This window comes from Diabrotica virgifera, chromosome 8 (assembly GCF_917563875.1).
Source record: "Diabrotica virgifera virgifera chromosome 8, PGI_DIABVI_V3a".
Taxonomy (NCBI): domain Eukaryota; kingdom Metazoa; phylum Arthropoda; class Insecta; order Coleoptera; family Chrysomelidae; genus Diabrotica; species Diabrotica virgifera.
The window spans coordinates 62735629-62760720 of NC_065450.1; the positions used below are offsets into that span (position 1 = coordinate 62735629).

General features: G+C 34.8%; 1 protein-coding gene across 5 annotated transcripts in view; it reads right to left on the minus strand.

Annotated features, from left to right (window-relative positions):
- LOC126890081 (mpv17-like protein) overlaps window positions 1-17656 on the minus strand; it is a 50420-nt gene extending 32764 nt beyond the window's left edge. The window contains exon 1 of one of the 5 annotated variants that reach the window (XM_050658917.1): window positions 17557-17656. Coding sequence is in view for 2 of the 5 variants with exons in the window: in XM_050658913.1 (XP_050514870.1) it covers window positions 17562-17608 (47 nt within the window). In the remaining 3 variants the exon portion in view is untranslated. Of the gene's footprint in view, window positions 1-1082; window positions 1342-8967; window positions 9150-9945; window positions 10232-17556 lie in introns of those variants that run through there. The other 4 variants (XM_050658913.1, XM_050658916.1, XM_050658918.1 and 1 more) reach the window with 4 other exon arrangements.
- Window positions 17657-25092: the final 7436 nt, after the last annotated feature.

Consider the following 25092-nt stretch of genomic DNA (forward strand, 5'->3'; position numbering starts at 1 on the left):
CGTAAGTTTATTTGTTTTTTTACATCAACTACAGAATGATACTAAGGAGAATACATAACAGCAGGGAGATACTGGATTCCATCAAAATAAGAAAACTTCAATACTTGGGTCATATAACACGTGGTAACAGATATGAACTCCTAAAATTAATTATGCAGGGAAAGATTCAAGGAAGGCGCAGCATAGGTAGGAGAAAAATGCCCTGGCTGAGAAATCTCAGAAAATAGTTTGGATGCAGCTCAACTGAACTCTTTCGGGCTGTAGTGTCGAAAGTGAGAATAGCAATGATGATTGCCAACCTTCGTCGCGGAGATGGCACGTACAGAAGAAGACAAAATTATTCTTCACACTGCTGTAGAATAAAAGACTGCTTTAAATAAAATAAACTTTTTTTTTCAAGCAAAAATGGAATTCTTCAACCAGCCAATAGAATAAAGATTGAAACGGCTCTGGCCAGAAGACTTATGCCATTTCCAATGAATCATCAATTATTCTATCTCCTATTTGATAGAACTTTGTTGCATATCATATAACACACTGAGGATTACCATTGTCAATTATGAAACCTTAAACATATATTATAACTTTGGAATTTTTCCTAATAACGAATGGAGCCGGGGAATCACCGAGTGATTATACCAGGGCGCCTGCATTTAAATATCAAACAAAACATTGTCCCGATGGCGCCGTTACAATTCGCGACGTCGGACTGTCGCATTTGCACCGAATATCCAAATTAGTAAATGGAATTTAACTATGCCGTTAAATTTTTATTAAGTACTTATTTTATGTTACTTCCTTGAATGTTATAAAAAAAGCTCGTAACTTTCTTAAGACCCCTGAGTCATCTCCAGGGAACCCCAAGGTTCCGCGGACCACAGTTTAAGAAAAGTGGTCTTAGATAATTATATTATGAACCTGCTCCTTTTCTATAAAGTCCAACCTTAAATCTCAAACTAGTAATAAAACCACATATAGTGCGGCAGATTCGTGCAAATATTAAAGAATTGTGCATTTAATGGTAGGTACAAGGTAATTCTGAACTTAGTATGAATTGGAATTGTATTGTTTGTTGTACTTACTATTGAACAGCTAACATTTTAATAAATTATATTTAAAATCTTTTTTTGATGTTATCTAGGTGCAATTGCAGTTGCATAAATTTTAGTTGTATTGATAAGATTGCCAAATATCGCTGTAATCGTTGCTTTACTTCTAAAAGTATTTGCAGTACATCTACAATTTGCGTTTTCTTGACACTTTGATAAACACATTTACGTTCTTGTACTGCAGCCATTTTTAAACATAAAAATATAAAGATATAATAAAAGTATTGTGACAGAAAAACTCAAAATGTCACAAATGGCATTTAAATTAGAAGACGTGACAAATATTTTGTTGATAGCGGATACGAACTAAATAACAGTTAGACAAAGGTTTCGCTCAGCTTTATTATTATTGTTATTTTATTTTCATTGTTAAATTGTTTTCAGCTTCCATTCTTGAATATTTTTTTTGGTTTTATGGCATAGACTTGGGTGCCAATTAGCCAGTCACAACTTTTTTTTCTATTCATGCATAAAGAAGGCAATGAGGTCCTTAGAGTTCCATAGCAAACTCTTCCACAGCTCTCTACTCAGTTCAGAAGCTGCAGCTGGCCGCTATGGACTATCCAAGTTGCTCACCACATTTTTCATTATTCCATTCTTGAATGTATAACTCCTTTTTTTGTTTAGGTTTCTTTTCATGTCAGAGGTTGAAAACCATCATCAGTATTTTAGCCTTCTTAGAACATATCTAAAGATCTCTCATAAGTTGCATTCAATATATCTTATTTATCATCTCTAGAATTATTCTTAGCTAATACGTTATGCCTCACCTGATAATTTTAAAAATTAAATTTAGTTTTACTGTATAATTTAAAGACGTGTGCTGCAAACTATCCCCCCTTTTTGTGATAGGTTCTCTAATCCTAATTACCTTTTCATATAAGACTTACAGTTACCTTACCTAAACTAACCTAGAACCACACCTAAAAATAAGAACAAGAATACAAATGGTAAGAGCAGCTTGCCTCAATATGAACATTTTTCTAAACAACCGCAGCCTCAGAAGAATCATATTAGGTATTAAAAAAATGAACACTCTAAGCTAGAGAGAAAATATAGAAAACAGAACGGAATTGAACTAAATTACAAATCAAAAAGACTCATGCGACAACCTGGGATATATTGAGTGATAATCCATACAAATACAGGACAACATCTTCACATGGCAGAAGATTTCACAGAAGATTCCAAAGTAGAACACGAAGGATCTGTTTTTAGGTGGATGTGAGAGGTGGCATTCGGATTTTTGCGGATAAAGTTAGGTAATAACTTCGCTAATAATAATTGACTTGTGCTCCTTATCAAATATACCCGGAACATTAATAAAAAAAATAAAATATTTAAAAATTTCGTGTTTTTTTTCTACTTTCTTTGCTTATATGTAACTTTAAAACGATTCATTTTGGAACAAAGTCGTATAGGAATAAAACAAAGATAATTAAATTTTCTATCAGATACGATTATATATAGCAATAAATATAAAATAAGGGGGTAAAACTAGCCAGTCCTTATTCAATGTTTTTCCATCACTTAGGTTACACTTGGAACCTTCCTAATTCGCTTAGAAAAATTTTGTAATGTGCTAAAACCGTCCACCAAATTTCATTAAAATTGACTTACTAGATTTTGCATAATAATTTTGCAATCTAAACTTTTTTTTTAAAATTAAATTTTTTAAAATCTTGCACAACAAAAATTAAAACATACAAAGATTTGTTAATTTTTTTACATATAAAGAAGCACTCCACCTATCTAATGCACTTTACAGAATTGAAATCGTATTATTTAAGCAGCCTCAGCAATGTTTTAAAGTTATCAACAATTTTTTGGCTTATAAACAAATTAGTGCTGTGTCCAGGAGGGGGTGCTACGGGCTTCTTTATTTAGACAAACTTATCCAAGTTTTTTTATGTATTTTGACCCGTAGAACACGAATTTTTTGGGTAACAGTTGATCCGGATGTCGATAGATTGTTATAAGCAAAGAACTTGAGGAATTACATAACATCGATTTTTCGCATTCTCGTAATTCGTAATTCTAAGCAAAAAATGTTCTTAAAAGTTTTTTCGCAAGCTGCATAGTTTTCGAGATAAATTATTTTTTTTTTTATTATTAAACAAAGCTATTTGTTCATAAACCAAAAAATTGTTTATAAATTTAAAACATTGCTGGGGCCCCTTAAATAATCAGATTTTAATTCTGTAAAGTGTATTAGATAGGTAGAGCACCTCTTTATATGTAAAAAAATTAGCCAACTTCTAAATAGTCTCTACTTTTAGTTCAGAAAGATTTTAAAAAATTTGAACTTTTTTAAAAACATTTATATTGCAAATTTATTATGCAAAATCTATTAGGTCGATTTTAATGAAATTTGGTAGACCATTTAAGTAAGTTATAAGAATTTTCTAAGCGAATTACTAAGGTTCTAAGTGCCACCAAAGTGGTTAAGAAACATTGAATAACAATAGGCGTATTTTGCCCCCTTATTTTGTATTTATTGCTATATTGCAGAAAAGGTAATAACTTAAGACATTTTTGACCAATCGTACAACATACGAAATTCAATTATCTTTATTTTATTCCTCTACGACTTTGTTCCAAAACGAACCGTTTTAAAGTTATAAGCAAAGAAAGCAGAAAAAAATCGATGTTTCTCGAAATTTTTAAATATTTTATTTTTTTTATTATTGTCCCGGGCATATTTGAGAAGGAGCATAAGTCAATTATTATTACTGAAGGTGTCACCTAACTTTATCTGCAAAAATCCGAATGCCACCTCTCACATCCAAAAATACACGTTTTTTTTACAGATTAGTCCTGGTTTAAAGCCCTACCTATGATGATAATCACCAAAACAAACTTTCTGATTCTATGAAATGCAACTCCCCTGCGCTAGAAATCTGAGATTGTATTATAATGGTCACTAATATCACAAACTCTAATCAACAGTATTCCAAATTTTAATAGAAATCTGAAAAAACTTCAAGCCTTTGGAGTCTTTGATAGTTCAGAGCAAACGGCATACATTCAAATGCAAGCATTACAAATGTATGTTTTTGTTTTTGGTGCAATTCCTGCACAAAAAATATGCACCCACTGCTACATTTGCAGCATCGTATCCATGGTTCCCCAGGATTGGATTTTGAAAAGGCTTCAATTTCAAATGCTTCTTGTGGGTCTATTTTAATTAGTTTCCTAACCCGTGTTGTAGTTTACTTTGAATTTTCTCTGTTTCTTTTTGTTTGGATTCCGCCAGGAAGGGAGTGATGGTGAGTACAGTTGGAGTCGGTTTTCTTTTGCTTGTAGTTGTTTGTTTCGATGTGGATGGTAGACGACTTATGGCATCCAGTGCAATAATCCATTCAACATTTTTCGTGTTGTTTGCTTCATTATTCTTTGTACATAAAAAGCACGAAAGCAACATCATATCAGTAAAAAGTTTCTCTACTAGAGTAGTTTCGTTAACCGTGAAACTAAATGAACGGTATGCCTTAAAAATCGTACAGATATATGCCCCAACAAGTGGCCATGCGGACTACGAAGTAGAGGAATTCTACGATGACATTTTTCTAGCCTTAAATGATACAACAACACACTATACCATAATATGCGGTGACTTTAACGCTAAAACGGGGAGAAAGGCAGACGATGCAGAAACATCACTGGGAAAATTTGGTTTGGGACATAAAAACGAACGCGGTGAAACTTTACTTACCTAGTTTCTTGTTGGAGAAAAATCTATTCCAAATGAACAGCTTCTTCTACAAAAAAAGAACATCGTAGATGGACGTGGCAGATCCCAAATGGAAAAACTAGGAACAAGATCGATTTTATAATCACCGACAAGAAGCAAATCTTTAAAGACGTTACAGTTCTAAACCAGTTTTCAACAGGTAGCGACCACAGAATGGTAAAAGTCTCGATATAAATAGAGCATAGGAAAGAGAGATACCGCATGATCAAAAAGAAGTCCGCAACTACCTAGACCGAGCCTAAAAATTAAATGCATTTGAAGAACATATCAACAGCATTCTCGTAAGCGATAGGAATACAGACTTAAATGTTAACACCCTTAATGACATTATAATAGAAGCTATGGAAGAGAGCCAGAAGATACACTGCCAAAATACATAACAAAAAAATCACATAACAAAAGTATATGCCCCCAAACACAAGCATTAATGGAGGAGCGGAGAAAAATGCAAAGTATTTAATAGAAGTAAAGAACACCATGAACTTAGAGAGATAAGTAAAAGAATACAAAAATCTAATAGGACGGACAACCGAAAATATAAAAACGAACAAATTCAACACACAATTACAGATAACAAGAGCCTCAACGTTCTATGAAGACAATAATTAACAAATGGCAAAAAAGTATTAACGAAATTAAAGGATAGAGATGGAAATATCATCATCAACAGAGATGAATTATTAAGGGTAGTACAAGACTTCTCTACAGAACTATACAACAGCCAAAAAAACCATGATAAGCCACTAGAAGATTCAAGAAAAAGGTTAGTCAACCAAGGATCGGAATTGATGCCTGATATGTCAACAGACGAAATCATAAACGCATTGAGAAAAATGAAAAGAAATAAAGCTCCGGGAGAAGGCAATATCGTTATGGAAGCAGTAAAGATTGGAGGAGACAGACTTTTAAACAACATAAAAGAATTGTTCAACTTATGTCTGCACCAAAGTGAAACACCTGCAAGATGGCACAGTGCACTTACCATCTTATTACACAAAAAGGGCGATCCAACAGACCTCGAGAATTACCGGCCCATAAGCCTATTAGACCACCTCTACAAGTTATTCAGAAGAATAATAACAAATAGACTGGAAACAAAATTAGATTTTTACCAACGTAGAGAACAGGCGGGTTTTAGGAAAAACTTAGGCACTAACGACCACGTACACTGCATAAAAGGAATTATAGAAAAATCTACCGAATACAACCGACCATTGGTCCTGGCTTTCGTAGACTTTTGCAAAGCATTTGATACAATAAAAATTAACAGCATAATGAGAGCGTTGGAGGAAAGTCGTATAGATCATATCGATACTCCAAACTGATAGCGAACATATACAATAATGCAACCATGACCGTCCGACTGCACAAAGATACCAAATCTATAAAAATCAAAAGAGGAATTAGACAGGGAGACACCTTATCTCCCAAACTCTTTGCAGCAGCAGTACTTGAACATGCTTTCAAACAATTGTCGACGGTGAAAGGCTGTCCCATCTACGATTCGTAGACGACATAGTTCTTATAACAGACAACTTAAAAGAGATTAGAACTATGCTTACTGAGTTAGATGCCGCCTGTAAAAAAGTTGGTTTAAACATAAATTTCGGAAAGACACAATACATGACAAACCTGGTACCAAGCGAAAATCCAAAAGTCGACGTCAACGAAATAGCATTGGTTCATAAATATAAATACTTAGGGCATGAAATCCAAATTACCAGAGACAATCAAACTGCCGAATTACAGAGAAGGATCACCTTAGCATGGGCTGCATATGGAGCTCTATCAGACATCTTCAAGAGCAAGTTGCCAAATTATTTGAAAAAGAAGACGTTCAACCAATGTGTGCTTCCAGTCATGACTTCGGCGCCAAAACATTATCGTTAACGAAACTTAGAGTGGCCCAAAGAAGAATGGAACGGTAACTACTTGGACTGGCGTCACAGATGTCATAGAACGAGTAGCATGGCTGAAGTGGAATTGGGCGGGCCATGTAGCCAGAATGAAGGACGGGAGGTGGACCCAAAAAATTACAGTATGGAGGCCAAGAGAAGATAGAAGAAGTAGAGGTAGACCACCTACACGATGGACAGACGACGTCAAAAGGATTGCTGGGAATTGGTTACAGAAAGCCTAAGATCGACAAAACTGGAAGAGATTAGGGGAGGCCTATATTCAACTTTGTATGCAGAAGGCTGGATGATGATGCTTCATCATATGATTTATAACAACTGAGACAGAGACACGTACTTTCATAAAGGTTGTCGACAGTACTACAATTTAGCGTTTTGAAGTGGAATGCAACTCCAGATTTGTGCGGTTTATTCAAAACCGGTACTGTGTCGTTTTACCCAAGTATGCCGTTATAGGTCATATAGAAACTCAGACTAAAGATTAAATAGCAGAGGTGACAGAACACATCCTTGTCTAACTCCCCTCCTAATTTCCACTTCTGCGGATGTGGAATCTTCGATCCTAACTCTGGTGTTTTGGTTGCAGTACAAGTTTTTTAGTAGTTTGATGTTTTTCCCATCTAAACTCCCACTATCGTATTGTAGGCGCTTATATAAAATTTTTAAGTGCACAAGTTGTATTATGTAATAGATACCTCCAAAGATTACAACATATAGTCCAAGAGGCAGCGCTAAAAAATCTCTTTGAATTTACTAAAGCTAGATTTTTCACAGTTGATTAGCTTTCTCTTTCTAGCATATGATGGCCGCTGCCTCTGTGTCTGTGTCGTTCCATTACTCCCACCTCTTGGTAGATACGCTCACACTCGTACGACAGACAAAGATAGCTAGACCACCGTACTTGATATTGGCGTTACACCCCGATGCATTGAGTGGCATATCTCTAGTCTGGTCTATTGTTAATATGTCTATGAGGAGAACCCGTGAGCAAAAATATTTCTAAAAGATGAAAAAAGATGAACTTTTCGATCCTAATAGCATTATTAATAATATTTAGAAAATATTAAAATATTACTAAAAGATTTTTAAATCGAAAACTTATTGGTCCATTTCCTTGGTAACACCTCCAAGGCTTCTAAAATTTGCAAGCCAAATGGATGCTGAAGCGAAGAAGACAAGAGAGAATTCAAAAAACTTACAATTCACGACCCCGTCTGTTCAGCTGGTAAATTCCAACAGAAAATGGACCTAGTTGCTCGAAGGAGTAAAGACCAATATAAAAATAAAATAAAAATTTTCTCCATGTGGAGAACAAGCCTACGTTCTTTCCGATGAGGCTCCAATAAGAGCCGAAAATCGCGATTCAAGGGACTGGACTGCGCTCCGTATTCTAATTGAAAAGTAAGATTGTTTTGCCTTCGCATTGCAGCTGAATTAAAAATAAAAAAATTTATTTTAAAAATATTTCTCACTGCAATGTCCGACTTTTCTCACTGCGTAAGAAATTGTTCGTTTTGAATGTATGTAAATAGTGAGAGAAGTTGCACATTGTATAGCACCCACAGATAAATATTTTGTCCTTACAGCAGATCCAGAACAAATTTATAAACTGACAAAAATAAGCAAATGCGTCAAATATGACAATTCAATATTTTTGTTTCTATAATTACAAACACTGTAGTGGGAGCACGCAAAATAGAATTCTATTTTCACTTTCAAATAAGATATGATGACTTAATAACAGACATTCATCCTATAAAAGCTGGTGTGCCCCAAGGAAGTATACTTGGTCCCATACTTTATACTTTCTTTACAGTTGACTTTCCAACCGATGACAATCACCTAACAGCTACTTTTGCAGATGGCACTGCAATTATGGTGAAAAACAAAAATCCTGAAATTGCGACTCGCACATTACAAACAAGATTAAACAAAAGACGAAAGTGGGCTTGTAGATGGAGAATAAAAATAAACGACGAAAAATCAGCCAATGTAACTTTCACAAAATGCCAAGGTGCGACACCATCAATATATTACAACAACCACCTAATACCAAAAAAAGATAGTGAATAGTATTTGGGATTGCATCTAGACAGAAGGCTAACTTGGAAAACACATATCTGGAATAAACGTAAACAACTAGGAATTGTAATTAAAAAACACTACTGGCTAATTGGAAGTAACTCACCACTATCATTAAAAAATAAATCCCTGGTCTACAGTTCCATCATAAAGCCTATTTGGACATACGGCGTACAACTCTGGGGTAGGTACAGCATCTGACAGCAACATAGCGATCCTAGAACGATTCCAGTCAAAGACATTAAGAACTATAGCGACTGTCCCTTGGTTTATCTCAAACCAGGTGATTTACAGTGATTTAAAAATCCCTACAGTGAAACAAGTGATCGCGCAGTGTAGTGATAAATATCTAAAGCGTCTTGAAGTGCACTCCAACAATCTTGTAATCGGTCTCCTTGATAACAACAGTGTACAAAACAACAGACTAAATATTCGTAGTCTACTGGAATTACCCTATAGACAAGAGACAACAAGTAAAAGTTTAGAATAAGCTTAGATTAAGTAGTGAAGTAAATAGATATAAGGCATACCAATGTATATCAAGTTGGAAAAATACTCAGCTAATAGAGTTATAGCCACTGGGCGATCACTCTTAATGTAAAATTTCTGTTCAACAAAAATGCTTAGTGTTTATGGTTTGAAATAAACAGATCGCGTTTGTAAAAAAAAAAGTTGCTGACGTCACAACACGAATTTCACAATGCGAGAATCGACGGTTGCTAGGCAACGTGAGGTCAATAAAATAGAATTCTATTTTGCGTGCTCTAACTACTGATTTGGTGGCATCACGAATATTTGAGTCAAAATAATAATATGTCTATTTTAAATATTCGATTTTCGGAAAAATAGTATGTATACCTTGTGGGAAAAGCCACATTCCCGGACTCTTCAACTCTGCATTGCCTTGTCTCGGCTTGCGCCTTGACGGCAAGCTCTCCATCGTCCGGGAATGTTAAGCTTTTCCTACTAGGTACACAATGTACTATTAACGATTCTGAGTATATACTCTACTCTATAGTATTAGTTAGCACACTAAAAACTAACTGATAATTTAAAGATCTTAAGATAAAAAATATGTACTTACATGATTCAATACATTCAAAAAATTATATCAAACACTATTTTTACACCTTCAAAATTTCAATATGTAGGTAATTTTAATAATAGCTTGATGATAAGATAAAACACAATATAAACATTAGAAGTACCTACAATAAAACACGAACGAATTTTTTAGATGTGGTTGTCGGTTTAACTATTCATTTCATTCAATTCAATTCAATTGGGAACAATTTCGATTAATTTAAAAAAATTATGATAATATATACGTACAACCTTCATTGTTAAAAAAATGTGAACTAACTCCGTTAAAAATGCTATAAGGTGAACTGGTTCGCTGCTTGATAGAAATGTAAAAAGTTAAAAAAGTTGGTGATAAAATAAAAACAAACAGGAAGGTTCATTTAAAAATTGGAAAGAATTTGAATTAAGGTGCCTGCTTGATTGTGATCGGTTAAAATGCTCTCAAATTTATATATAGAAATATAAAAATACTTACTACATTTCAAACATTCTTATTTATTAATGAAGTTAGACTATAATGTTAGATCAGGGCATTTAGCACTAAAAACACGGGAATAAATGGATTTTTAAATACAGCACCTAGAGATTTGCAACTTTTTGCATGTGTTCAAGTTCAACATGATGTCACGAAAAAAGTCTACTATAGAAAAATGGGTGGAAATGCATAATGACACTTTAAAATGCATCCAAAATGCATAAACATGTCAAAATAAGCATATTAAGGACAAGATTTTGTTATTCGGTGGGTGTTTGGGATCGCTGAACACGACCAGGGGCGTAACAGAGGCCCCCGCAGCATGAAGTTTACGGGGGATCCAATCTATCTGGGGCCCCATCTTGTCTTCTGATATTGTGTAAAAATCTGTTATTGGTATATTATTTTACGTTGTGTGTTTAAATTTAGCGGTGCAGAAGGCACAGCGGTGCAGAAGGCAAAGAGAAACCACTGCACTATTTTCCCAAGAGAATTTCTTCCCATAACGATGACAATTTCGGCAAGTGAAGATGGAATGTGTAGCGACCCGACTCACGCTCGGCGCCATCTCGGTTCCGGGTCGGATGGTGTGAAATTTGCTACCGGCTGCCAAGGTGTGAGGGATCAGGCACCTGGCAGAAATTGTGCGACTGAATCCAAATTTTCATTTAATTTAAGAAAATGTCAGCGAATTGGTACATGGAACGTCCAGGGACTGATCCAAAATCCTGGAAAGTTACACATAATTGAAAAAGAAATGGCAGACCACAATCTTTCGGTACTGGGACTCTCAGAAGCTCACTGGAGAGGAAAAGGGCATTTTAAAACAACTGCTGGCAACGTCGTCTATTTTTCAGGCCCAGATAACAAAAGTACAAATGGAGTCGCAATAATTGTACCCTCTAAACTTAACGACTGCGTAATTGGATATAATACTATTGATGACAGGATAATATCCCTTAAAATGAGAATATCCACCAATACCCTACACCTTGTCCAGGTATACGCTCCTACAACAGCTGCACAAGAAGAAGACATCAACAGGTTCTATGGTTGTTTAGAAGAAACTGTTCGCGCTATTCCGAATCGTGAACTCGTCATAATTTTAGGAGATTTTAACGCCAAAGTGGGGTCATCTAATGAAAATATTGAAGGAGTGCTGGGCAAAAATGGACTAGGACAGAGAAATGAGAATGGTGACCGTCTAGTGGAGTTCTGTGTAGAACAACATCTTACAATTACAAACACATTATATCAACATCATCCACGGAGATTATACACATGGCGCAGCCCAGATGGACGAACAAGGAATCAAATAGACTACATCCTAATAAGATCAAGATGGAAATCGTCGTCCATCAACTGTAAAACATATCCTGGCGCAAACTGTGGAAGCGATCATCAACTCTTGGTATTGAACGTTCGACTTCGTTTTAAAGTCCCCAAAAGAAGACCCCAGAGAAAAGTCATGTTTCTAAGTCCATCAAAAATCAATGACTTCCGACAAAACCTAGAAGATGCTCTTTCTTTAGACCAAGTAGATAATGACCCTGAGAGCACTTGGATCTATCTCAAAGATAAGGTAATCGAGGCTGCAAAAGACTGTGAGGCAGCGGTTTCCACTGGCCGTAAGCCATGGATATCCGATAATACGTGGACTGTGATTCAACGCAGAAAAGCACATAAAACTAGATACGGAACAAACGATGAATACAGAGCGTTATCGAGAGAAATCAGAAAACAGTGCCGCAAAGATAAAGCTGATTACATCTCTCAAATATGCAGAGAGATAGAGGAACATGGCTGTCGAAATGAACCGAGTGACTTATTCCAGAAGATCAAACTCCTTACCAGAGAGTTTAAACCTCAAACGTGGTCTGTAATAGATAAGGAAGGTAATTTAAAGACCGATACTGATGAAATATTGGAAACATGGCGAAACTACTGTGGCGAGCTATATAAAAATAACGAGGTATCAGCAGAAAATCAGTGGCCTTCTGACTACCCTAGAGAACCTAATGTCTTACTCGCTGAAGTCAAATATGCAATTAAATCACTAAAGGGAAATAAATCCCCAGGCATTGATTCAATACCATGTGAAATACTACAGTTACTAGGTGACAAAGGATTACATATCATCCATTCTATCTGTGTCGCTGTTTGGAATTCAGGAAAATGGCCATCTGATTGGTGTACCTCAATTTATATCCCACTACACAAAAAAGGAACTACTACCAGATGTGAAAACTACCGCACACTGTCACTAATAACACATGCTAGTAAAATCTTGTTGCATATCATCAAAAACAGATTAAAAACCTATCTACATTACCAAATACCTCAGGAACAAGCGGGGTTTGTAAAGGGTAAAGGTACAAGGGAACAAATCCTGAACCTGAGACAACTCATTGAAAAGTCTAGAGAATTTCAAGTACCTATGATTATATGCTTCGTTGACTACCAAAAGGCATTTGATTGTGTAAGCTGGATAAATCTGTGGTCAATTTTAATAGAAATGGGCGCACCAATGCACCTGGTGACACTTATTAAATATCTATACCAGTCTAATATAGCGACAGTACGACTAGATCAGAAGTTCTCAAACCAATTCAAGACCGAGAGAGGTGTTAGACAAGGATGCGTGTTGTCACCTGACTTATTTAACATTTATGGTGAACATGTCATGAGGATGGTTTTAGAAGGATGGGCCGGTGGAGTAACAGTAGCTGGTAAGAAAATCTCCAATTTAAGATTTGCTGATGACACTACACTTATAGCAGCAAATGAGCAAGAAATGTTTGATCTTCTGCGAAGAGTTGAGTACGAAAGCAATAGAGTTGGTCTGAAAATCAATAAAGCTAAGACAAAAATAATGGTGGTCGACAGATTTGACACTATTCAACTGACTAACATATTACAGGAATACCAGATAGTAAACACCTTTGTCTATCTCGGGTCTAGTATAACTAACGATGGTAACTGTGAAGCAGAAGTTCGGAGACGTATTGGTATGGCAAAAAATGCGATGAGTCGCCTAACTAAAGTTTGGAAAGACAGATCTATCTCTCAAAATATCAAGATGAGACTGGTGAATGCCCTTGTATTCTCAATATTTCTATACGGAGCAGAGACTTGGACTCTTCGCGCATGCGAGCGCCAAAAAATTGATGCCTTTGAGATGTGGTGCTGGAGAAGAATGCTGCGCATACCTTGGACAGCTCATAGGACAAACGTTTCCATTCTAAACCAACTCAATATTAAAAAAAGGCTGTCCACAATATGTCTGCAACGAATTCTGCAGTTCTTTGGTCACGTAGTTCGCAGAGGTGACGACAGTTTGGAGAGATTAATTGTTTCTGGAAACGTTCCGGGGAGAAGATCAAGAGGACGATCACCAACTAGATGGTCTGACCAAATAAAGCATTCAGCTGGAAACTCATTCTGCGCAGCTCTTAGAGCAGCTGAAGATAGAGACCAATGGAGAAACATTGTTAGGAATATTGGAAGAAATCACGATCCTCAGTAATGGGGAAACGACAGGAGAGAGAGTTTAAATTTAAGAACGTAAATTTCTAAATAGCCATATTCGACAAGTAAATCATCTCATATCTATAAACTTAATCTTTTCCGGACTCACGAATTTTTATGGTAACGGCAATAAACTATATTGCTTTGTACGTGATCATTGAGAGATTTGAGAATTGCAATTTGCCGAATTTCAGAACAATATTTCTAAATCTAGAAATGGGTTTTCTCTTTACATTTAGTATTTCGATACAATTATCGGCAGTAGTTTCCAGAGGCGTAACAGAGGCCCCCGTAGCATGGGATATCAATATTGCGTCTTCTTCATAACCGAGTATTTTTACTTCTTTGTTTCCCACTCTGTATCCTCTTCCTTTGTTGATGCTGTTGGCGATTTCATTAATGATTAAATTGGAGAGAATTGGGCTCAATGAGTGCCCTGCCTTATTCCATTGCGCACGTCTATAGATTCTGTAAGTTGTCCATCTATTCTATAGGAACTTCTCTATTATACAGAAGATGGATTACATGTTTAAGTCTTGAAGCTTGCGGGGGGCCCCAATATGTCAGGGGCTCCATCTTGTCGTCTAAAAATGTGTCATTTTTATATTATTATAGGCATAAGTACATACGCAACCTTTTTTAAGCAGTGTAGTATTGAAAATAAAGTTGTCCTTCAGATAGATATGTATTAATAAAATTGTAGATTCGTCGTCGTCGCGGCAAAAGTCACTAAGTCCAAAATAACAGATCTGAGAAAACGAACATTTAATGACTTCTGCCTTGCAACAAAATGGTAATTTTGGACTTATGCGTATTCAATTACTTAGGCAATCATCTCTACGTACTTTCTAGGACTTCGTTATTTCTGGCGGACTATGAAAATTGATATTGTGAATCGATCAATTTTAACAAAAGTGGACTTAGTGAGTTTTGCCGTGACGATGACGATATATTCGCTGATAGTAGTACACGAAGAAAGTTGTTAGAAAGTAAGTAAGTAAGTAAGTTATCAAAAAAATATTTTTAGCAAAGACGTAGCTTATAGAAAACAAAAAAATTGGTCCATTCATGAAGTCAATCGACACAGTAAAAGCAAAGTTAAAGCTCATGAAAAATTTTTCTTATTTGTCCAATTCCAAATCGAATATTTCAACGTAAAATAACCAAAATAAAGCACTTTTCGGGGAAAACTTAATAAAATGTTTTTAAATGTGTAAAAAAAGATTTATTTTTTGTAAAAGAATCTAGGATCAAAACTAATCGAGTTAAGCTCAAAATAAAGTTGGCCCACTTTTTTTGGTAAAAAAACGTGTAAATTTCCCCCTGTTTAGCACTTCAAATAGAATTAATAGTTAGCGCTTTACCATTTACTTTATATATTATGTATTGTTTATGATCTGTAAGTTTGACCGGTTCAAAGTTTTTATTTTTGAAAAAAATTGGTTTTTTAGTAGGAAAGGGTTTTTTATTTTGGAAAATGCCCTTTTTCAAAATAACTTATAAAGTATTATTGATACAAAAAATCTCAAATCGTAAAGAAATGTAGGTTTTGCTTTTATAAATATTATGGTTTTATTTTGTTATTAACACAAAAATTGGTTAAGATATGGCTGTTCAAAATTTGCATACTCTCGTGATTAGTGACTCGTTCAAAAATAAGGTCTTTGGACCAGGGAAACTTACATATCATATAAAAAAAATGAAGTAATTTGTAAAGCGGTAATGATTAGTTTAATTTGGGGTGCTAAATAGGGGGAGACTTTCACGATTTTTTACCAAAACAAGGGGTCTAACTTTATTTTGAGTGTAACTCGCTTATTTTTGATGCTAGAAACTTTTATAAAAAATAAAGATAAAGCTTTTTTTAAAAAATTTTCAATGAGTTTTTTACGAAAAGTGCTTCATGTTTTGGTTATTTCACGTTGAAACATTGAATTTGGAATTTGAAGAATAAGAAGAATTTTTCGTAAGTCACAACTTTGTTTTTACTGGGTCGATAGACATCATTTTTTTATAAGCTACATTTTTGCTAAGAATATTTTTTAGATCAAATTCTTTTTGAGTTATTTGCGAAAAACCGCTTGAAAACGTGGTTTTCTTGTTGAACAATAAACATTTTCACTCGCAAATAATTTAAAAAGTATTGACTTGATCACTTCCGTGGTGACACTGATAATTACACGGAATCTCCGTATTTCACGGTCATTTACTAGTACGTTTTTGTTACACAAGTCGTATTTAGTAACTTTTTAAAGAGGGCCCCATTTCCCTGCGGGGGGTGGCGACGGAGTTTGTTACGCCACTGAACACGACTACGCCATCATCTACGCCCAAGGTCACTACTAAGACACGCTGTCTGGAAGACCCCGGACCACCTGGTGTCCAAGGTCACTGCTGCGGCATGTTATCTTTAGGATTTTGGAGGATTTTTGGGCTCCAGGAGCACGGGGGGGTTGGTTTTGATGGTGTATTCTTGTTTAGCGACCTCAAAAACCCCCCGAGTAATCTGTTTACATCAATTTAGAAGCGAAAACCCTCGAAATTTCAGATGACGTGCCTTAGCAGTGATCCCGGACACCAGGAACTCCGATGGTCGGTTCTGATGGTATATTCATCTTTAGCGACCCCAAAAACCTCCAAATTACAAAATATTGCCCTTAATATAGTTATTTTGACATGTTTATGCACTTTTGGACGTATCTTTATGCTCTTTAAAATGCAACTATGCATTTCCACCCATTTTCCTATAGTAGATTTTTTCCTAACATCATCCTGAAGACAATGCAAAAAGTTGCAAGTCTCTATTAGGTACTGTATTTAAAAATCGATTTATTTTTTGCTAAATGCCTGGCCTATCAGTTCTATTTTGAACTTTTATTATTGATTTATTTATTTGTATAAAAATTAGTTCTAAAAAGTGACTAGTGATGACATTTAAAGGTGGACTGTATACTGAAAATTAATACACTGGGGTTTCAGATATCAACTTAAATTAAAAGATGATTAGAATTCCTGATGTATATTTTTTTATTAGAGATAACTTATCTATCTTGAGATAAGCCTCTTGCATTGAAACCATACTGCTATAGAGAAAACGGTAAAAGGAAAGCTTTTTCCATACTAACTAAATCCTAATATTGTCCTTTGTATGAGCATTTTTCAGTGCGTAACAAATGATAGGAAAAAGGGTAAGTCCGTGATAATACACATTTATGACATTTATTCTAACATGACATTTTAGTTAAATCTAACAGTTGTCACATTTTATTTGCAATTTGGAATAAAAAGAAATCAAATGTGTTTATTGCATTTATAAAATGGTATTTTCTTTGATTTGTATAGTCTTATAAATTATACAGATTATATTTGTAATATTATCTAATTAAAAAAATATATATATTTTTTATTATGGCGCTATCTATCGACAACTAGAATAACTAGAATAAATGTTATAAATGTCACCGACGAAATGTAATCACCCACGTGCCTTTTTTCTGTCACATACAATTTAATGCGTTAGAAAGAAATCAAAAAACTGTGACGCACTGAAAGATGATCATGAGAAAAAGAATAATTACACATTATTACAAAAATGAATATAAAACTCACCATACTTTCGGGTTGAACCGCGTCGATTGTCACTGTGCCAAGATTTTGACATCCTCTCTGATGTATTCTTCAGGGCTTCCGGTTTCTCAGTATCCCCAGCTCCCAGACACTACTTACTGCTGCTGGAGAGGACGGACGGTTCATTTATTCCGTCGATGGCGGGGCTCACTGACGTGGCGCTTAGGTAGGGGTTGGCGCGAAGACTCCTGACTGCGGGATTTTGATTGGCAGGTGGAGCGAGCGATGTTTTCTTTAGGAGAGGTCTCCATGTCGAAGGCAACCGGGTGCTGCAATCTCTTTTTTTCAGACATTTTGGCCGCTTTTCAATCCCTATTATTGCGGATAATTTTTGAGACCGCGAGCACACCAGAGACATGTTAACCGTAGACAAGGCATACTGAGCAAAAAGCGTAACGCGCGGCAGTCGATCGGTGGTCTATCTATCTCTTTTTACTAAGCGATAGTGAGTGCGCAGACTGCAGACTTTTTAGTCGGCTACTTAATCAGTACAGAGAGGTATGCAGATGCGCACACTGCACCGATGCATACCTCTCTGTACTGATTAAGTAGACGACTAAACTATCGGCCGACTAAAAAGTCTGCAGTCTGGGCACTCACATACCGCTCATATGACGGACAAATATGGCTAGACCACTCAAAATGAATATGACCAATGGCGTCCTCGATATCGGCGTTACACCTCGATGCACAGAACGGCCCATAGCCAGTCTAATCTACAGGTTATTATATCTATGTAGCAGACAAACGAAGCAGAGGTCGACCACCAACGCGCTGGACTGACGATGTAAAGAGAGCTGCCATGAACTAAATGATGGTAGCTCAAGATAGGCAGACATGCAGAAACTTAGAGGAGACCTATGTTCAGCAGTGGACGATAACGGCTTGATGATGATTAATATTACCATTATAGCTTTTTTCAGGAAAGTAAAACGAACAAGATTATGTAAAAATATGTTTATTATACAAAAAAACAAAGAAACTTAAATATTCTCTATGATAAACACAAACCAAAACAAAAATGTTTGTTGAACAAATTGACTGAGCATAACAAGTTGTAAACAATTTTCTGTATTTATGTTTCTTCTTTTTTATTATTTATGGTTTTATTTCAATTTCCTTTTTCAAGGTTTTTATTTCCTTGAAATTTTATGTTGTCTCTATTAAAAATTGAAATTCGTTTCGATTAAAACAATATAATAATATGGCAGTTGTCTCTAATATTTTATTAAAATCGTTATAGTTATAGATATGCCATTTAAAATATTTTACTGCTGCCACACTTTTTGCTTACTTTTCGGATCAATTCACTTATATTACTGCATAATATCGTCCAGTTACTGTTAGGAAATAATATTTATTATTATGACCTTTTTATTAACAGCAATTTTTTTAGTAACAGCAAAGCACTACTGGTGCACATCACGGATTCAACGAAGTTAATAACTAAATGGAATGATGACTAAAACTGTAACAACATTTCTACTTGAATAAGTTATTTTAAGTTTTATAAAAATAAACAATTCTATATCCAAACCCATACATATAAGGGGTGTTCGACAGGGATGCTTTTGCCTCTTTTATTTGACATTTATTCGGAAGCCATATTTCACGAATTTGGAAGATGAAGAGATGAGAATCAAAGTGAATGGAGTATTGATCAACAACCCTAACAACACAAAACATTCCAGGAATGTACTATCAAAGTTCTATTAATGTTTGAATGTCCTGGACATTCAAGGAACATTCGGTGAACATCTGATTAAATTATTGGTGGAATGTTACCACAAGACACTCTATGAACATACTACCAATGTCCTATATTTTAAGTGAGGCCATTTACTATTAAATTTGCGTTCATTTTCAAATTTGCCGCGCGTGTTCTATGTAAGTAGGGTCGCGTGCCGCGTGGTCATCACATTTTCACATTTAATGATAACCTAAAACTTTATGATTGGATGGAAAATGGAAATTAGAATTAGAATTATATAGTGGCTTTTTTTGCTGTTCTGTATGTTTATATATAGTTTTGCTCTGGCCGGATCTCTTTTGTTTAAACAATTATGTAATTATGATAAAATCCGTTTTTAATTTTCTTTATTCTTTATGAAACGAATTATTTATGCATATTATTACCTGTAAATAGTACCTGTTTCTTTTGATGTTTAATTGTAAAGAATAGAAAAATTAGCATCCATTTTAATTTTTTTTAGAATCAGCTGAAAGTGGTCTACTAAAAATCAGGAAGGAAACGTATAGCCTTGTGGCTATGAAAGGCAAATGCTCATTGGTATGTGACAAACAGTGATCTCCATAAGGACCTAGAAATGGAACCTGAATATAATCATCAAGTAGATGGCAGGAAGTCACGAGCAACAACTTCATAAGAACGAGAATATTGAGGAAATCCAGCTCCTCGATACTACTGGGCAAACTAGAAGATTGAAGAGGACAAAGCCTTTTGAACTAGTTCGAGTGATAGGTGATAGTGAAAAGCAGAGCATAGTGCTTGTGTACCTGTGTATTTTAAAATAGTGTGCGATCTTGTTAGATTAGATAAGAGACGCTATGGGGTAAGCTCTTCATTTTAAGGAACAGTAGTAATTTAGGTTAAATTAAAATTGCTCATTGGTCAGTTATGACCAGATTGTAATTGTAATGTACAATTCAATACAATGAATCATCATCGTAGCGATGAATATGGAAAAAAATATATGACAAGATTTTGTGCAATAAAAATGTTTATAATTGATGGATTCGACCGTTACTTGATGGAAGTTCATTTTATCTAACAATAAAACACTGAAAACGTTTGTTTTCTATACTTCCACAAAATTTATTATAACTAAGTGACTACAGCTGTTTCGGCGGAGTGCCTTTCTCAAGTAATATAGTTTACAATGTGTTTGCCTTTTTAAGTCTTCAACTGAAGAGGTTGAGGAGTGGGGAGCTGTTTGTCTCGAGTTGGTCATTCAGAATTATATCTGTATTTTTCAGTTTATTAATTTCCATAGATTCTAAAAAAGATAGCTTAAGGCCTTTATTTTGAATATGTAGAATTTGAAACTCTTCGTTGAAAGAATGATTATGATCTAGAAGGTGAAGTGCGTATGTAGAAGTGTCTGTTTTTCTATTGTTGAATGCCCTTTTGTGTTCTGCTATCCGTTTGTCAAAAGTTCTGCCAGTTTGACCGATGTATGTTTTCGGACAGTCACCACAAGTTAGTTTGTACACACCACTCTGTAGTTGCTTTCTCTTTCGGCTTTTATTGTTCTTAATATATTTGCTTAAGTTGTTGTTAGTTCTGAAAGCTGGTGTTATTCCTTTCTTTTTTATGTATCTGGCTATTGTTGTTGTTATCTTGCCAGTATATGTGAGTACCAGTACCAGTACCAGTGCCAGTACCTTCTGCTCTCTCACATATACTGGCAAGATAACAACAACAATAGCCAGATACATAAAAAAGAAAGGAATAACACCAGCTTTCAGAACTAACAACAACTTAAGCAAATATATTAAGAACAATAAAAGCCGAAAGAGAAAGCAACTACAGAGTGGTGTGTACAAACTAACTTGTGGTGACTGTCCGAAAACATACATCGGTCAAACTGGCAGAACTTTTGACAAACGGATAGCAGAACACAAAAGGGCATTCAACAATAGAAAAACAGACACTTCTACATACGCACTTCACCTTCTAGATCATAATCATTCTTTCAACGAAGAGTTTCAAATTCTACATATTCAAAATAAAGGCCTTAAGCTATCTTTTTTAGAATCTATGGAAATTAATAAACTGAAAAATACAGATATAATTCTGAATGACCAACTCGAGACAAACAGCTCCCCACTCCTCAACCTCTTCAGTTGAAGACTTAAAAAGGCAAACACATTGTAAACTATATCACTTGAGAAAGGCACTCCGCCGAAACAGCTGCAGTCACTTAGTTATAATAAATTTTGTGGAAGTATAGAAAACAAACGTTTTCAGTGTTTTATTGTTAGAAAAAATGTTTATATTTATCAAGGATGTATTATTTGGTATGGCCACATATACTTCTGGTATATCGTCGGTGATGTGACAATACCTCCTATCTGCTTATTCATGAATTTTGAAGGAGACGAAAAACCATTTTTAGGGTCATCTCCTGTTTTAGCCCAATAAATGACCGTTTTTGAGTGTAATTTCCAGGGGCAACTCCGAATTGCATGAAAATTTGGATTTAGGTTCTACTTACCCTCCACTTCAAAGTTGAATTTGTGCCGTTGGTTGCTTTTACTAGGGGGTGACATTTACCCCTTCTCGGGGGGTGAAAAACGTGTGTTTAAAATAAGGTCGGAAATGGATAAATTGACTTATTTTAAGCACCTTTTGTTCTATAAAGTTTTTTACGTAAGACAATACTTTTCGAGTTATTCGCGATTTAAAATGTTGATTTTTCGACAAAAAAACTACGTTCTCAGACCGTTTTTCCCAAATAACTCAAAAAGTAAATATTTTATCGAAAAAAATATTTTTAGCAAAAGTGTAGCCTATAAAAAAACGAAAAAAATGGTGTACCAATAAAGTCTACAGATTGAGTAGAAGCAAAGTTGTAGCTCATGAAAAATACGTTCTTATTCGTCTAATTCCAAATCGAATAATTCAACGCGAAATCACCGAGGAAAGAAGCGTTTTTCGGGAAAACCTTAACATTTTTAAATTATCGAAAAAAAGCTTTTTATTTGTTTTTTACAAAAGTTTACAGCATCAAAAATAAACGAGGTACACTGAAAAAAAAAGTTGGCCCCTTTTTTTGGTAAAAAAATCGTGAAAACCTCCCTCTATTTAGCACCCTAAATGAAATTAATCGTTTGGCTTTTTTACCATCTATTTTAACTGTATGTGTATTGTTTATATGATCTGTAAATTTTATTGGTTTGAAGTGCTTATTTTTGAAAACATTTGGTTTTATAGCAAAAAAAAATTTCTAAAAATTTCTGAAAAATTTCATTTTTTCAAAATAACTTAAAAAGTATTAGTGATTAGAAAAATCTTAAGGAGTAAAAAAATGTAGGTTTTGCTATTATAAATATGCTACAGTATTTCTCATGATCATCTTTCAGTGCGTCACAGTTTTTCGATTTCTTTCTAACGCATTAAATTGTATGTGACAGAAAAAAGGCACGTCGGTGATTACATTTCGTCGGTGACATTTTTATAACATTTATTCTAGTTATTCGAGTTGTCGATAGATTGCGCCATAATAAAAAAATAATTTTTTTTTAATTAGATAATAATAATACAAATATAATCTGTATAATTTATAAGACTATACAAATCAAAGAAAATACCATTTATAAATGCAAGAAACACATTTGATTTGTTTTTATTCCAAATTGAAAATAAAATGTGACAACTGTCAGATTTAACTAAAATGTCATGTTAGAATAAATGTCATAAATGTGTATTATCACGGACTTACCCTTTTTCCTATCATTTGTTACGAACTGAAAAATGATCATGAAAAGGACAATAGTTTCAATTTGTTTCTCCGTAAGACAAAAACTGGTTAAGATATGGTTGTTCAAAATTTGCATACACTCGTGATTAGTGACCCATTCAAGTTTCTTAATTATAACCCTTTCAAAAATAAACACTTTAAACCGGTGAGACTGACAGATCATATAAAAAATAGATAGGTAAGTAAATTGCTTGTAAAGCGGTAGCGATTAATTTCATTTGGGGAGCTAAACACGGCGAGATTTTCATGATTTTTCACAAAAAAAAAGAGGCCCAACTTTATTTTGAGCGTAATTCGATTATTTTTAATGCTAAAACTTTTGTTAACAATTAAAACAAAACTTTTTATAAACACTTTAAAAAAGTTCAAATGGGTTTTTCCCGAAAAGTGCTTAATGCTTCGGTGATTTCACCTTGAAATATTCGATTTGGAATTAGACGAATAAGAGCGTATTTTTCATGAGCTACAACTTTGTTTTTATTTGATTTATATACTTTACTGATACACCATTTTTTTGGGTTTTTTATAAGCTACACTTTTGATAAGGATATTTTTTTCGATGAAATATTTACTTTTTGAGTTACTTGCGAAAAACCGTCTGAAAATGTAGTTTTTTGTCGAAAAATCAACATTTTCAATGGCAAATAACTCAAAAAGTATTGACTTACGTAAAAAACTCTATAGAACAAAAGTTGCTTAAACTTAGTCAATTTATCCATTTCCGGAATTATCTTGGACGTACGTTTTTCACCCCTGAGAAGGGGTGACTGTTACCCCCCAAGTAAAAGCAACTAACGGCACAATTTCAACTTTGAAGTGGAAGGTAGAACCTAAATCCAAATTTTCATGCAATTCGGAGTTGCCCCTGAAAATTACACGGTATCGCCGAATTTCCCGTTCATTTACTGGGCTATATTCATATGTAAATTTTGACATGTTTTGTAGTAAACAGATAGTTGAATTTACTACAAAACATGTCAAAAAATATCATATGAAAACAGGAGGTGACTGTAAAAGTTTTTATTCTCTCTTACAAAACTCATGAAAAAACAAATCGGAGGTATTATTATGTCACATCAGTGACTATATCCAGGGACTGTCTAAAAAATATACTGTGAATGTCCAAAGAACATTCGTAGAGATTCATGGAATGTTCCAACAAGACATTCAAGGAATGTTTAAAATGCTGACACAGGACTTTCCTGGGACATTTAGGGGACGTTCTTGTGCTTTTTACGACATTCCAGGGATGTTTTCAATGTCCTGTGTGTACATTCTAGGAACATACATGGAATGTTTGGTGTTATTAGGGAACATCCCATATGCTAATGACGGTGTCTTAATTTGTGGCAACATATTCGATCTTCAACAACTTATCACTCTTTAATCGGAGAATACAGTAAGCGAATGGAATTAGTGATTAATACCAAAAGACCAAATTCCTGATCCATTTCCAGAAACTTGGATGCCCTTGAAAACTCCACCATAAGACTGAGTACCAAGTCCATTGAAAGAATGAGCAAAGGGTACCCCCCGTTAAGATAGGCAAAATGCCCTCACTCTCAGAATTCAATTTTTTTAATTTTTTTACGTTCTGTGCAATTAAAAAATGAGATAACGCGGATTTTTAGCTCGCCACTCCCCTTACCCTTCCCCCCACAGCCAAAAACGTAGATTTTTAGATTTAATTTTTTTTAGTTGGGTTGCAATTGATTTAAAAATTTCAAAAAATTCACACGTGTAGCTGAGGCTTTTACAAAACATGTCCATTTTTTATGAACCCTTAGGTCAAGTGTACATAACCTCAAATTTTTTTTTAACTTTTTTAAAACCTATAACTTTTTTTTGGAGGCGGCTGCAGGTCCAATTTTTTTTGAATTTTGTGTATTTTATCAAAAGCTATCTCCCTGATTTTTTTCAGATTTTTCCGTCAGGTGCGCCATCTTGAAAAATCCGGAAAACTCTTTTTTTAGGGGGTTTTTGGGGATTTTCTCCATTTTATAGACTGCAACAT